Genomic DNA, 14,635 nt, shown 5'->3' with positions numbered 1-14,635 from the left:
ATTATTTTCATAGCAATAAAAAACACTTCGGACTTCTTTATGAAAAGTCAACCCTGATAAATACGGAGTGGCCCCTCTCAGAGTTGAAACAAAGACCGACGAACATTTATGAAGACGGTGTAGACAGCTGAGTGCATTTGGTAAGGATCAGACATAAAGTCACTGAGGATGTTCGCCTCAGCTCTGTCCTTCCTCAGGATCTCTTCCTCCCCTTGCTCCTCTCTTGGTGTCTACATCAGTCTCCCTTCCTTCCATTTCAAATGTGTGAACAGCTCATTTTGTCCTCAGCTGGAGAAGATTCTCTACACATTCATGTTTTATTGCATAATTATAAGGTATTACATTGTAGATACGGCATTAAATAAACAAATACAAACCAACCAAGCGGTGGTCCACAAACCATACTCGGCTTTTCAAAACCTGTGTTTTCTCCTTTCTAATTCTGGTTTTCTGCTTTTCTGACAAAAATGTGAGAAAAAATAGGAATCACGTTTAGTCACCTATATCCAATTAGCATAACCGGTTACGGTTTGTATTTAATGAGATTTACTCTAAGGATTCAATTCCCACACGGGGCAGTTAGTTTACTCAGCTCCCTATTAGACACTCTACCCAGGCCAGCCTTGTCCCTAAGTATCTGAGTATGAATCATTGCAGACGCATTATTATAATGAGAAAAGTAACAGAAAGTACATCTTAGTATTGAACATCTTCATATATGGGCAAATGGTTCTTAGATAAAATCATGTAAATCTTTTTGGAAGTCTTCCATAAGATTACCGATAAATGTGTTAAGAATATTAGAAATGATTATTTTGAAATCTGGGCAAAAATGATGATACTCACTCCACCACCCTGGTCACCGGTTTTGCTTTTAAATGTGAATGAAAGTTCACATTTCTCTCTCTTATTAGGGTGTTCTAATGTTCTCTCTCTTATGAGCGTCCAACCCAATCCAATAAAAGCAATCGGCAGGGAAATCTGTATTTTTTTCACAAGCATTCTAGATGGTTCTGACGGTCAGAGCAGAGTTGGGAAGCACTGTGTTACTATCTGTTCACAGCTCTGGTTCATGTAATTATGTTCATGAGCTGCACCTACCCGTAGGGAAACAGCACTCAGTACCAGATCCCTCGCCAGCAAGCCGGCTACGGGCATGAAATGCAATCTCCAGGTCCTAATCTTGGCCTCCTGGGTATCATGCTCTGCCCTGAACCAACTGGCCCAGGCGCTTTTTAGAGTATTTTTCATACACTGTCCATGTCAGGTCTTAGGGAATATGGTCAGAGGAATCCATAAAGTTAAAAAATAAAGAACCATAAAGTGTTAAGAATTTAAATTGTTTCCTAGGCTGTCTCTACTGCCATAGTTCTTGATAATTCATCCGGGCCCTAGACATTAGTATGCCCCGTCTCAGAGGAAACATGCTTTCCTCCTGTAAGCAACGGGCTGCTTTCAAAAAGCAGCTCCAACAGAAGGCTGAAGTTAAAAATTCTGATGCCATAAAGATGTATTTTACCTCATTTCAAACTACATATATTTAATTCACACCTGCGATTTGTTGAATCATAATATTTTTATTTTATTTTTTGCAGCAAGGAAGTGATTTCTCAAACTATAAACATTTCAGTACATTTAATAACACATATGATAGAAGCGGAACTAAATTTCACAGCTAGTCTACTCATATCTGGACTATAAATTCTTATGTTTGCCAGGAGGTTGAACCATAAACATGTTGGCAATGAGCTGGATTTAAATTTGCTTTCATCAAACGTATTCCCTTGTCTAAAAATAGCTCACCATGCAAAGATCTGGGAAATCAGACAGTACAGATACCAAATCATTAAGAAGTAAGTTATTGGGGTGCCTGGGTGGCTCAGTCGGTTGAGCATCTGACTTCAGCACAGGTCATGATTTCGTGGTGAGTCAGAGCTGCATGTCGGGCTCTGTGCTGACAGCTCAGAGCCTGACGCTTGCTTCTGATTCTGTGTCTCTCCATCTCTTGGCCCCTCCCCTGCTCGTGCTCTGTGTCTCTCTGTCTCTCAGTAACAAATAAATGTTAAAGAAATAAAAATAAAATAAAATAAAAATAAACATTAAAAAAAGAAATAAGTAACTTATCTCCTAAAATATGTGGGTGCATAACACAGAAGTAACAAAGCTAAATTATATTTATCTTTACTTAACACTAATACAAAAGTCTTGCTTCTACAACAGAATGTATCATTTGTTTACAAGGCCAGTTTTCACTCATTTAAACTGAATAACAACTCAAATAATCATTACTGGTTTTATTTTAGTCAGTGTTCAAAGTCCCCCTAGATACAAATATTTGATAATGCTACTTAATGAGACTTTTCAAGTAGCAGAGGGACTGTTAAATAATACGATTGGCCAGGGCACCTGGGTGGCTCAGTCAGTTTAGCGTCCAACTTCAGCTCAGGTCATGATCCCAGGGTTTGTGAGTCCCAGTCCCACATCAGACTGTCTGCTCTCAGCACAGAGCCTATTTCAGACCCTCTGTCTCTCTCTCTCTCTGCCCCTCTCCCCCCTGTTCCACTCACGCATGTGCACGCTCTCTCTCTCTCTCTCAAAAACAAACTTTAAGCATAAATGAATACATAAATAAGCACATAAATAAATAACATGGTTGGCCTACTTATTCTAAGAGATACATTCAAAACAAAGAAATAGTATTAACATGGCAGAGCAGGTCTCTCACTGAGGTGGTTTTCTGTTCACTTCGAAGTAAAATTAATAGTCATCATTTACCAAGGAGAGAAGAAAACCAACCCAAGAATAGAATTAGTGGTATTTTTGACACTGACTAGAAGAAAGCATACCTTTCCCTCTCTCCTTCCGTGGTATCGTATAGGCGGTTAGCACCTCCATCAGCACAGGCTCTTAAAAGAGCTTCAAATAGAAAAAACAAAGAGTATTTCAATATAAGAAGCTTAGAGCAGCACCACATAAATGATAAACATCACAAAGTAGGCACTCAGACATACACAATGTCAATGCTTCCTTCCCGCTTTGGACCTGTCACATTCAGCCCGTGACCTCTGTACGACATACCGCAAGGGATCCTGCATAGCACACGGTCAAGTTAGACAGAATCACCTAAGACAGTGTTTCTTTTTTGCATCTTTTTAAATTCCTCCTATAAAATCAAAGGGGAGGAGTGTATTGGGCATCTTCAATCTCTCTCAAAGCTTATTTTTTCTTCTTTACAAGAGAAGATAGGATTCATTCTCAACAGGAGACAAAGGACATAGTTGTCACTTCGTTCCCTTCCTCGATTAATTTCACAGATGTGTTCTATTGATGGCAGGTATGGGTTTCCATATGTTGTTGTGATATAACCATTTTCTTTAAAAATAAAATCATAAACATAATGTCATAAGGCTGTTTTAAAATATTAAGTAACAATCTAGGTAATGTGTGCACACAGTAAAAATTATGAGATGGCACAAAAGTAAAATTCGGGAAATACCAAGACATTCGAGTAAGACTGGCTGTCTCTCCAACCGGGACTTTTATGTCTTGCTTTCACTCTAGGATTTGGAGCTACTGAGCAGTTGTTCCTTGAAATTCTCTTAGCCCAGGAACGACCATTTTCTTGTCATTACTGCTCTCATTTCCAATTTTCCCAGAAATGTTCAATATCTTATCATCAGTTCCTTCTCTTCTTCTTTTTTAAATATTCTTGGGGTGCCTTGGTGGCTCAATCGGTTAAGCGTCTGACTTCGGCTCAGGTTATGATCTCACAGTTAGTGGGTTCGAGCCCCGCGTCGGGCTCTGTGCTGACAGCTCAGAGCCTGGAGCCTGCTTTGGATTCTGTGTCTCCCTCTCTCTCTGCCCCTCCCCTGCTCATGCTGTCTCTCAAAAAATAAATAAACTTAAAAATTTTTATAAATAAATAGATAGATAGATAGATAGATAGATAGATAGATATTCTTTACCAAAAGGTTTCAGGTCAAATTTTATTTTTTATCTTGGGCAAGGACAGTGAATGCGGATATGTCCAAGATTCCAATTCCTCATCTCGAACAAACCAAAGCTTGTCTCTGTCCCCACACGGCTGTTAAAACCAAAGTCACTAGGGCCACAAAGATCAGCAAAGACCCTAGGCACCAGCACCTTCAGAAGAAACACTACTCTTTGGAGCTACTGCATCATTTTCTGGCACTTACAAAATCCCTTCCCTTCTCATTTTACCAATTATTGACAATATATATTTCCTTAGGAGGAAGGACACCCAAATTCAAATAAGCCACAAACATAACTTCAAGAAGATCACAGAATATTCTGCACACTTTCTAAATATCGAAACCCCAAAGTTCAAAACCATCAAAAACTACACTGGGTCTCATATATAAAACATGGCATACAACAACTGAATAGGAAGACAGAAGAGACTGATTAAAATAGAGACAGATGGTAAACTATCAGTAATTACCCTCTGAGTACATAAAACAATTATCTTTATACAAAATTAACATATATTAAATCTTTTTATATAAAAAGGGATTCGCCCAACTAATAAGGAAATCTAAGAAATAGTTTTGCAGTGGCTAAGGATTAGCAAACAGAGTGAATTGTCAACTTCACAGCATAGTATTTGTCAAGGATTGGTTGAATTCAACATTCATACTTGTTATGTTCCAGGCCACAAACAGAATAATAAGGTGAGTAACCAACACACTTAATACCCCAGGCTCACAATTTGGCAGAAGAAAGAGAGACTGAAGCAAATGTACAGGATGCATTATAGATTCTCAGGGAACTATAATAAAGGCAACAAAATGTAATGGGAAGACAAGGAAGGGAGAAGGAAGTTTCAGTGAACAACTCCGAACAACTGCTTATCAATAAATCTAGTTCAGGGAAGATTAGTGTTACTTTCACAATCCCAAAACTTTCTCTAATTTCTGTTACTTCTTATGCCCAAATTCACACTGACATTTTTAGAGCAGTTTATGAAAAGAGAAATATTTAGATCATAGGAAGCAAATGTGTCCATATCTACTCCTGTTTAAAATTTTTTTAACGTTGGGGCGCCTGGGTGGCTCAGTCGGTTAAGCGTCCGACTTCGGCTCAGGTCATGTTCTCGCGGTCCGTGGGTTCGAGCCCCGCGTCGGGCTCTGTGCTGACAGCTCAGAGCCTGGAGCCTGTTTCAGATTCTGTGTCTCCCTCTTTCTCTGACCCTCCCCTGTTCATGCTCTCTCTCTGTCTCAAAAATAAATAAATGTTAAAAATTTTTTTAATTTTTTAATGTTTTTATTTATTTTTATTATTTATTTATTTATTTTATTTTTTTTTGAGAGAGAGAGACAGACAGAGCAAGAGATGGGGAGGAGCAGAAAAAAAGGGAGACACAGAATCCGAAGCAGGCTCCAGGCTCTGAGATGTCAGCCCAAGCCTGACATGGGGCTCGAACTCACAGACCGTGAGATCATGACCTAAGCCAAAGTCCGACGCTTGACCCACTGAGCCACCCAGGCGCCCCTATTCCTGTTTTAAATGGCAAAGGGAGCCAAAATAACCCTGAGAAATTCTATAGACTTTTCTCTCATTACCTTTAAGTTGCAAGCGGGGGTATAATCCACCTGAAAGGAAAAACAAGTTCCCACCTAGCCCTAAAACAGTTTTGTTTTTAATAAAGTTTGACCAAAAAAAGATGTATTCTACCTTTTTAAAATTTTAGTAATAAAATGTTTTGGCTGGTTTGAAATACTTTCCACATATGTACATAAAGTTGCATTTGAAAAACAAAATATTTCAAGCATGAAGAATGTTGGCATAAATTCACTGAGAGGATGTGGAAAAAAGTTACAAATATACCTGTTGATGAAAGTAACAAACTAAAAGACCCAGAAGTAGAAGGTACTCTTACACATTTTTTTTATAAGTCATAATGAATCAGCTTCAAAAACCTGTTCGCTCCATCATTTAAACTGTTCCAAACCAGAACAAATACAGGTTAGTCCATGACTTATCTCTTAATGTGAAATTTTCATTGGCATATACAGCTGAAGTTGTGTACATTTGTGAAATATTGTAACTTCAATGATTGGGCAATTATTTACTATGCATTGGGTTAATATGCAACTAAGACTACAGTCCAGTAAAATCATGACATTATCTTTATATATTGGTACTACCAGTAAGTATGTTAAACGTGTAAGTGGCATAACGTGAGTTAATGTTACTGTCAGGAAATGAAGAGCTCCATTCAAAAGCAGAGGTTAATTGGCTATTTCATTGATTTCCGTTGAATAAAGTTGGACAGAAATAATGTGACTTTCTCAAAAGGAGGCTATTAAATTTGTTCTAAGTATTAAAATGGAAAAATAAAATAAAACCAAAGAAGAATTTTGCAGTTTCAGCTGAAGTCAAAGAAAAGCAGACTATCAAAGGTTTCAACTCTAATCTAGATCCGTCACTTATCAGCCCTCTAACTTCAAGCTAATCCCAAGCCTGCTGATTCCAATGTAAAATAAAAATTACGATATATATTTTGCCAAATTCACAGAATTTTCAGGAGAGACAACGTGGAACTAGAAGGAAGCAGCAGAGGGAAGCATTCTCTCACATTCTGTTGAGGACACTACAACTCTGAAGGACAGTTTGGGAGAGTAATAAAAACTTAAATGTGCATCCCTTTGATCCAGAAATTCTACGTAGCCTATAAAAACACCTGCCCAAATTCACAAAGGCATATACATAGGGATATTCATTGTGATATGATGTGTAATCATGAAAAACTACCAGCAAACTTAACCGGTCATCAGTCGAATAGGGGTAAGATACATCATAACCATAGTAGAGAACCATAAAAAAAAGGTAGCTCTTATATGTATTTGTGTGCTCTTATCAGATACATTGTTATTTAAAACTTTAAATAACCCTTGGTCAAATCTTCCTTGCAATAGCGACTCGGAGAATGTGTAAGGGTATAACAAATCCAAGAAAACAAAGAGTCAGGCAAAAGTTACGTTACCAAGAATGTTTATCAAGTAATCAATACTCAGTTGATAAGATGCACTGCAGAACGGATGCTAACATACACCCCTGAGGAAACTCCTAACAACCAGCAGAGGATAAAACCCCCGGGGGAACTGATGGCTTTTGTGGCCACCTGCATCCCACACATGGAGTGACCAGAACATTTCAAAGTCATTCCTAGGACATGACTAGACCTTCACTACTTCTGTTATCAAACAAACTTTAGGATCTGTCTTGTACCCTTCCTTAAAAGCTAAGAACACTTAGTGCTGAGTAAAGCCTATCATGTGTTACTAGTGCGTTAATCCAAACCCAAGACCACCTCTGTATTCCACAGACCCAAACCCTTTAACAGTGATTATTAGTGAGGAATGGGTATGGCATCATGGAGAAGACTTGTTTTTTCACTCTTTACGTTAAACCCTGTGCTGTTAAAAATATCTGCACAAAAGAATTTGAATCATAGTGTAATTTTAATTTTAAGAAATCAGCAGTAGGAACTAAAAGGGGAAATACACATAAAGTAATGTAACAATTCCAGATCTAACCCCATTGTTAGAAGGAATCAAATATTTGGTCAGACTTTGTCAGGACTGAATTGCAGATGCCTACAGTTGATCTAGAGGAAAGAGAAGGTCCGAATCTTCTTTAGAAGACTTACTGTATCCCTAGAGAGCTAAGTAACTCTACCGAAATCCTGTTTCTTCCCAGCACAGGTCCTAACTCCTAGTACCCCAAGGATTCCATTAGCCTTTGTGTACGTGAAACCAATCTAATCCGTCAATACTACTGGTTTAAGCCAGGATTCTTTCCCTGCCTGACACAGCCATCCATGAGTTCATCCAGCTACGGCAGAAAAAGTATGTCCCTTCTGGATGAGACTCAGCAACAGTCCACTAATACACATTAATAAGGAAATGAAAATCGCTGAGAACCACCGTGAGCACATTCACAACTACAATGATGCCAGCAGAAGGTTCACTATCAGGCACTACAGAGAAGAGTGTTGTTTGGTTTGTTTTTGTTGTGGTAAGAACGCTTCACAGGAGATCTACCCTCTTAAAAGCTTAGGTAAGCAACACAGTCTCATTAACTAGAGGTGCAGTGTCGTGTAACAGATCTCTAGAACTTGATGGTGTTGCGTAACTGAAACCTTAGATCCCTGGAATAACAACTCTTCATTTGTTCCTTCCCTCAGCCCCCTGCAACCACCGTTCTATTCTCGGCTACATGCTTGACTATTTTAGCTGCCTCACACAAGGGGTCCGGGCAGTACTTTTCCTTCTGTGGCTGGCTTTTTCCACTTCGCTTAATGTCCTTCAGGCTCATCCAGGTTTTCACGTATTGCAAGATTTTCTTCCTTTTAAAAAATTTCTTATTTCGGGGGGACCCCGGTCACCCATTTCTCCCATCTCACTCCCGCCACCTCTGGCAGCCACCTATTTGTTCTGTGCATCTATCAGACAGTGGTGGTGTTATTTTGGGGGTTTTGGTTCTTTGCAAGATACATAGCCTGCAAATTATTTTCTCCCATTCTGTAGGCTGCGTTTTCACCCTGTTGTTGTCTCCGCACAAAAGCTTTCTGGTTTGATGTAATCCCAATTATCTCATTTTGCTTTTGTTGCCTGTGCTCTTAAGCATCATATCCATGAAATCATTGCAAAGCCAATGTCGGACGTTTTTCGTTATGTTTTCTTCTGTCAGTTTTACAGTTTGGGGTTTTACATTTAACTCTTTAATCCATTTTGCATTGAAAATAAGTGTTTTAACCAACTTTTATCATGAGAGACTATACTTAGCAATTATTTACACGTCGTACTTAAATCAGCCAAGAAGCTCTGGATGATTTAATTCTTCCAGAAATATCTCTTGCTTAAAAACATTTATTTCACCTACAGTTATTCTCTGCCGGTATTAAAAACTCAACCATATAATGAAGCCTAGTAAGAAACAGATTCTGTATGAGGATTCACGGAAGCTTTTCTTTAGTGAACTATTACCTTTAAGCTCTTTTAGGTATTATCCACTTTTGGCATTTCTTAAACACTTCATAAAAAAAAAAAAAAAAAACAGAACATCTGTTTAAGATATTTCTGTTATTTAAAAGAGAGTTAAAGGAACTTCTTTGGAGATCTTTCATATGTGGGGGTGTTGAATATATTGATGATCTCTGATAAAAGGAAAAACACATATTAAGATACAATCATCTCCATATGCAATGATAGTTAATGATTTTTACATTTATACAACTTTAAGCACAAGATACTGCTTACAGTGGTACTTCTGCAAAAGAGAACAGGATTAGGAAAAAGATTGGTTTTTGTACTTTCAGTCATAGGGGACATTAAATCTATACCCAAATCCAGATATGACATACGGCCCAACCTATGGCAATCTCCTTCAATCCATTCAAAAATAATGACACTGTAAAAGACTTGCCACATTCCCTTTCCTACTGCCCTGCAACCAGAGAGACTCTGACCCGACCTTGAGAAGGCTGGGTCTATGATCTATCAAATCAACACAGATGAAGTCAGCATAGTAAAGTAAAGCTAGGCCAAGAGCACTGTTTGGGTCCCACAGCCATAGCAAGGGCCAGGCACTAGCCTTTTCAATTATATGAACTCTAAACGCCCTTTTCGGGCTCAGGCCAAGTACACTTGAAACAGGAAGAGCCCTAACTAATACAAATCTTAATTTCTGTTTCAAAGACACTGAATCTTCCCTCTATCAGGTGGAAAAAACTACTTTTCAGGTCTCCAATCTGTGATGGACCAAGCCCTTAAGAGGAGAGGCATATTTCTTTAGAGAGTATATATTAAAAATAGGCAGACTATCACCAGCACAGCCTTGATTATGATGCAAAGCAGTTAGTTCATGCACAGGATTAACAGAGACAGATAAGCATGCTTTTCCTATCAAGACATGATTTCATGTGGAAACACCTTCATTCAGAGGATGTCACAGAAATACATGCTCTGAGAGAGACAGCAACAATTTACTTTGCTCACAGACGTACTGAAATGCGTAATTATTTGCTGTTGAGATAACTCAGTTTTAGAGAAAAGGTTTTATAGTATATTTATGTACAATTAATAAGGCTCATATTATTTGTAATATCCTACAAACAGTAAGTGGCATACTCTTTAAATTTTAGTCAAGTCAGTAGTACAGAATTTTCCTTATTTCAAATAAAAACCAAGTACTTATATTGAGCATCTATAGGCACAGTGCTGTACTAGTCCTAATGATCTGGGTTCATGCCACATAATTAAGATTTATATTACCAATAGGTAAGTGTTGCAGTATAAATTCTATAATCCTTTCTCTTTGCCACCTTCTATCTCCCCGCCTCCTAGTTATACAGCATGGAGCTAAAGGATGACATTTGGTTATCCTTGATGTAATTTATAAAGTCTAAAATCAGGTACCCCCTTAACACTGAGTGATACCAAATACTTCATTACTAAATAAAAAAAAAATCTTAAAAACAGCCAACTATCAAACTGTCTGCTTATCCTGAAGTACCCTCATAATGTGTAAAAAACGCAAAGCATGAAGCAGCACAGAAAAAGATGGTCTTATATACGTGAAGCTAGCAAAGGCATGTTTGTACAAATGTGTCTTGTTAAAAACAAGGATGAGTCCGTCCTCAATCATCACATCTTTACTAAAGGTTGGCCATTCTTTAGGGCCAAGGTAGAAAATACGCATGCGCTATCTATGGCGAGTAAAACAACATACAACAGAGCTTTGTTGGTGTTGTTGTAACACAGCACAACACTCGCTCAGCACTGGCACTACTCACATTCTGAACTTCTGTTGCGAGGGGGTCGCTTAGCACAGTAGAATGCTTACCAGCATCCTTGGCCTCTACACGCTAACTGCCAACAGCACCCCCAGGTTGATGATGCCAAATGTCCCCTCCAGGGCAAAATTACTCCCAGTTGAGAACCAGTGCCTTAACCAGAGGACCGCTTCCGTTTCCGCAGGCTGCCCACAATCCCACGACATCCAGCGGTAAAGCAGATTGTTCGCCGCCATTCTCTCAACTTCCAAATTAAAAGCAAGACTATCAACAAATAAAAATACAAGCAAGACTATTACCCAGAAACTGCATTCTACCCAGCTACCAAAGTCAGGTGAACTAACAAAGCAACTTATGTCCAAACTCAATCGACTGCCTTCTTGTCTCTCCCAGATGCAAATCTACCTACCATCTTAACCTCTATTTTAGCATTCTGAACCTTCAATAAGCTCTCTCATATGTTCTCTACACATATTGGGTATTTGTGATATTCTGGATAATCTTCTAATCATGACCCCACACCGCATATGTGCCTCATACTCATTTGAGTCCCCATGACTAAATCATTTCCACTAGTCACAGAAGTTGAAGTTAGGTCCTTTTGATGGTCTTCTGGGGAACTGCTGGGTAGTTCACATCTCCCAAGTCAGATAAGAACAACCACTGCACAAATGTCACCATGGATGGTGACATGAAAAGTGACCACTTCTATTAGCTCTGTTCACTTCCTAATATACAAAGACTGGTAAGATGGCAGTGACGAAATGAGGAGATGTGGCAAATCTGTGTGAAGGAGTAAAAATAAGAAGAGTTGAGATAGAAAGGGAGAACAACGTTGAGTGGGGGCTGCACCACGTAGCGAAAATAAAAGCCTTTAAATAAAAATCACTTTGTTGATGCAAATGCGTAACATAATAAAAGGCAGAGAGATTTGGAACTGATTCTCATCCTTTGCCAGTTTCTTTGGTACCAGAATTCCTTCACCTCTCCTTTTTTTATGAATCACTGCGAACAGACCTCATAGCTTATATACAAGACGTATTTCAAATAAGAGATTCATTGGCGCATATATCACAAGTGAGGTCAAAATCAGATGTTTGTTACACAAGTGATATATTTGCCCTTTTTTGTAGATAAAGAAACGCACCTACAGATCATGTCTGTACTGTTGCCAGTACCTCTGACATCTTTATAAAAATATTCCAACACTATTTATTTAGTGAGAGTTTCTCGCAAACTAAACTCTTAAACAATCATCATGAAACCTAAGTAGCAATAATAGGTTAACTTCAGTAATTGGGCCTTTATTCAAAATAATTAGAAACAGAGAAATAAGTACATGTTATTATTACCAAATAAAGTAAGAATTCCACATAATCTTCGAACTTGACTATGCTCTTTTTCTAAGTGAGCACAGTTATACGCTAATTCTCCTTCCTGCTTAGGGGGAAGAAAAGTAGAGGTAGGAGAGCTATTTGAAGGCTATGAGTAGAAAAAAGAGAGAAGAACTAGGGACCGTACTTCTAGAAAAAGAAGGAAAGAAGAGGAATCACTGCGTTCAGGTTAAAAGCAAGAAGTGACTACCCAAAAACTCCTTAGGCCAAGAGTCACCACCCATGGGACAAAGTGCAAAGATCTAAGTGCTTCCAAAAGATGGATGAGTGCTTTATTAACTACCACATTTCTTAGTTTGTAAGCTGTCTCAGAGCACTGTTAGAGAGAAATTCATCTTAATCTTTAAAGCATGATTTATCAGATATGAAAAGGCTTATTTTTAAAGTAATTAAACAAAGGCCAGTTGCTTTGGCCTTTCGTCAGGTACAGGAACAGCCGCTAAAGAGATGAAGGTGAGAGGTAGTCAAAGACCACATTAAGCAGGTTGTGGCCTAGACTAGAGTTTAAGCATAAAGGGAAGTCATTAAGGGCTTGTGTGAGAGTTTTCTATTCTAGCTTACAGAGGAAAGATCATTTTTTCTATGTTGGGAACAGGTTAGAGGGAGAAAAGAGTGGAAGTAATGGAATGAGTTGGGAATGAAGAGGGTGGCTTAGACCAGGAGGGCAGCATTTAAGGCAGGAAGAAATGAATGTACCTCAAGATATATTCAAGAGGTGGAAGGGACTGTGGGCTGAGAAACTGCCTGGGGTGGGGGGGGGGGGCAGTGCAAAAGGAACCAGAGATGACCTTTAGCTTCCTATCTTGAGCAACTGACCAAACATTGCCCAACTGCTTCGATATCCTGCAAAGTTGAGAGCAGCCATTCTCTTGTTCCCCTTTCGCCTACTCTCTCCTAGCCACCCTCCGGCCTGACGCGGTACCTCGCACACGCGGGTGTTTGTTAAGCGCCTGTTGAACCCAACTGCACCACAGCCAAAGCATCTTTGAATGGCTCCGGCTATTCTAGATTTCAAAAAGTACTTTCCACCTTAACTCAAGAGGCTACAAAAGGTCCTGTGGGACACTGAATTTATTGGGTATTTTCCTATCGGGATCTGGATTAAAATTCTAGCCTGAAATATAGAACAAAGTTCAGTTACAGAATGCACTTTTGTACATCAAAATGATACTTCTCCACCTGGGCACCCTTTTTCAGCAAGGGATCGGAATAATTCACATGAAGTGCACCAAGAAAAATATCCCTAGCCTTTTTAATCTGAAATCCTTACTTTCAAAAAAATATATACTACAGATAAAGAAAATCCTCTGAATGTATGGAAGGCATCTTATAAATTGAGAACGATTTAAAATACAGCAAAGAGTAAGAGAACACCTCTGTCCCCTCCACCTAAAACCGCCAAGTGTTTCCACCCAGCACTCTGTGTCACCTAAGAAACTGTGGGAGTTTATATTCCCTAGATACCTCTCCAATGCCCAACCTACCTCCATGCCCCTTACCATTATTCTGGATAGAGGGCTTAGAGTTTTGTGTTTTGTTCAGTTTTTTTTTAAACTTTCTCATAGCATGCATTGGCATCAACGAGCCACATGCAATATTATGTGATATGTGTTATCTTTAATTGTTGTGTTCCAAACCTTGTTTTCGTCATTTGACATTATATACTTGAGGGCTCCATTTAGAAATAAAAATCTAGGGGCGCCTGGGTGGCGCAGTCGGTTAAGCGTCCGACTTCAGCCAGGTCACGATCTCGCGGTCCGTGAGTTCGAGCCCCGCGTCGGGCTCTGGGCTGATGGCTCAGAGCCTGGAGCCTGTTTCCGATTCTGTGTCTCCCTCTCTCTCTGCCCCTCCCCCGTTCATGCTCTGTCTCTCTCTGTCCCAAAAATAAATAAACGTTGAAAAAAAAATTAAAAAAAAAAAAAAAAAAGAAATAAAAATCTAGATTGGGGCGCCTGGGTGGCTCAGTGGGTTAAGCACTCTCTTCAGCTTAGGTCACAATCTCGCGGTCCGTGAGTTTGAGCTCTGCCTCGGGCTCTGTTCTGACAGCTCAGAGCCTGGAGCCTGTTTCAGATTCTGTCTCCCTCTCTGCCCCTCCCCTGCTCGCACTCTGTCTCTCTCTTTCAAAAATAAATAAACATTAAAAAAATTCCTTTTAAAGAAATAAAACTCTAGATTCACTTAACTACTGTACAGAGTTTAGGAATGTGTCAAAAACATTGATATGATCAATAGATGTTTAGGTGGTTTACAGATTTTTACTATTTAAAACAAATGTTACAATTATCATTTACATGCCTCCCTGTGCACAAATGAAACATTTTCTCAATGGTACATACATAAATGGATACTTAGCAAGTCATAGAATATGCACATTAATTATTTTACTACACAATTTTGAACTGTTATCCCACGTTGACTTTAT

At 39.0% G+C, this 14,635-nt stretch overlaps 1 protein-coding gene across 7 annotated transcripts in view; it reads right to left on the bottom strand.

The window, feature by feature from the left end:
* TPK1 (thiamin pyrophosphokinase 1) overlaps positions 1–14,635 on the bottom strand; it is a 352,058-nt gene that overhangs the window by 204,651 nt on the left and 132,772 nt on the right. For 4 of the 7 annotated variants that reach the window (XM_086687709.1, XM_086687717.1, XM_086687699.1 and 1 more), the window contains one exon: positions 2,847–2,916. The exons of the other annotated variants lie outside the window; for them this stretch is intronic. In XM_086687709.1, the coding sequence (XP_086543835.1) occupies positions 2,847–2,916 (70 nt within the window). The remainder of the gene's footprint in view (positions 1–2,846; positions 2,917–14,635) is intronic. 7 annotated transcript variants of the gene reach the window in all.

This window comes from Puma concolor, chromosome A2 (genome assembly GCF_028749965.1).
Source record: "Puma concolor isolate L17-30 chromosome A2, mPumCon1.1.hap2, whole genome shotgun sequence".
Taxonomy (NCBI): domain Eukaryota; kingdom Metazoa; phylum Chordata; class Mammalia; order Carnivora; family Felidae; genus Puma; species Puma concolor.
This window is presented reverse-complemented; position numbering and strand designations above follow the sequence as displayed.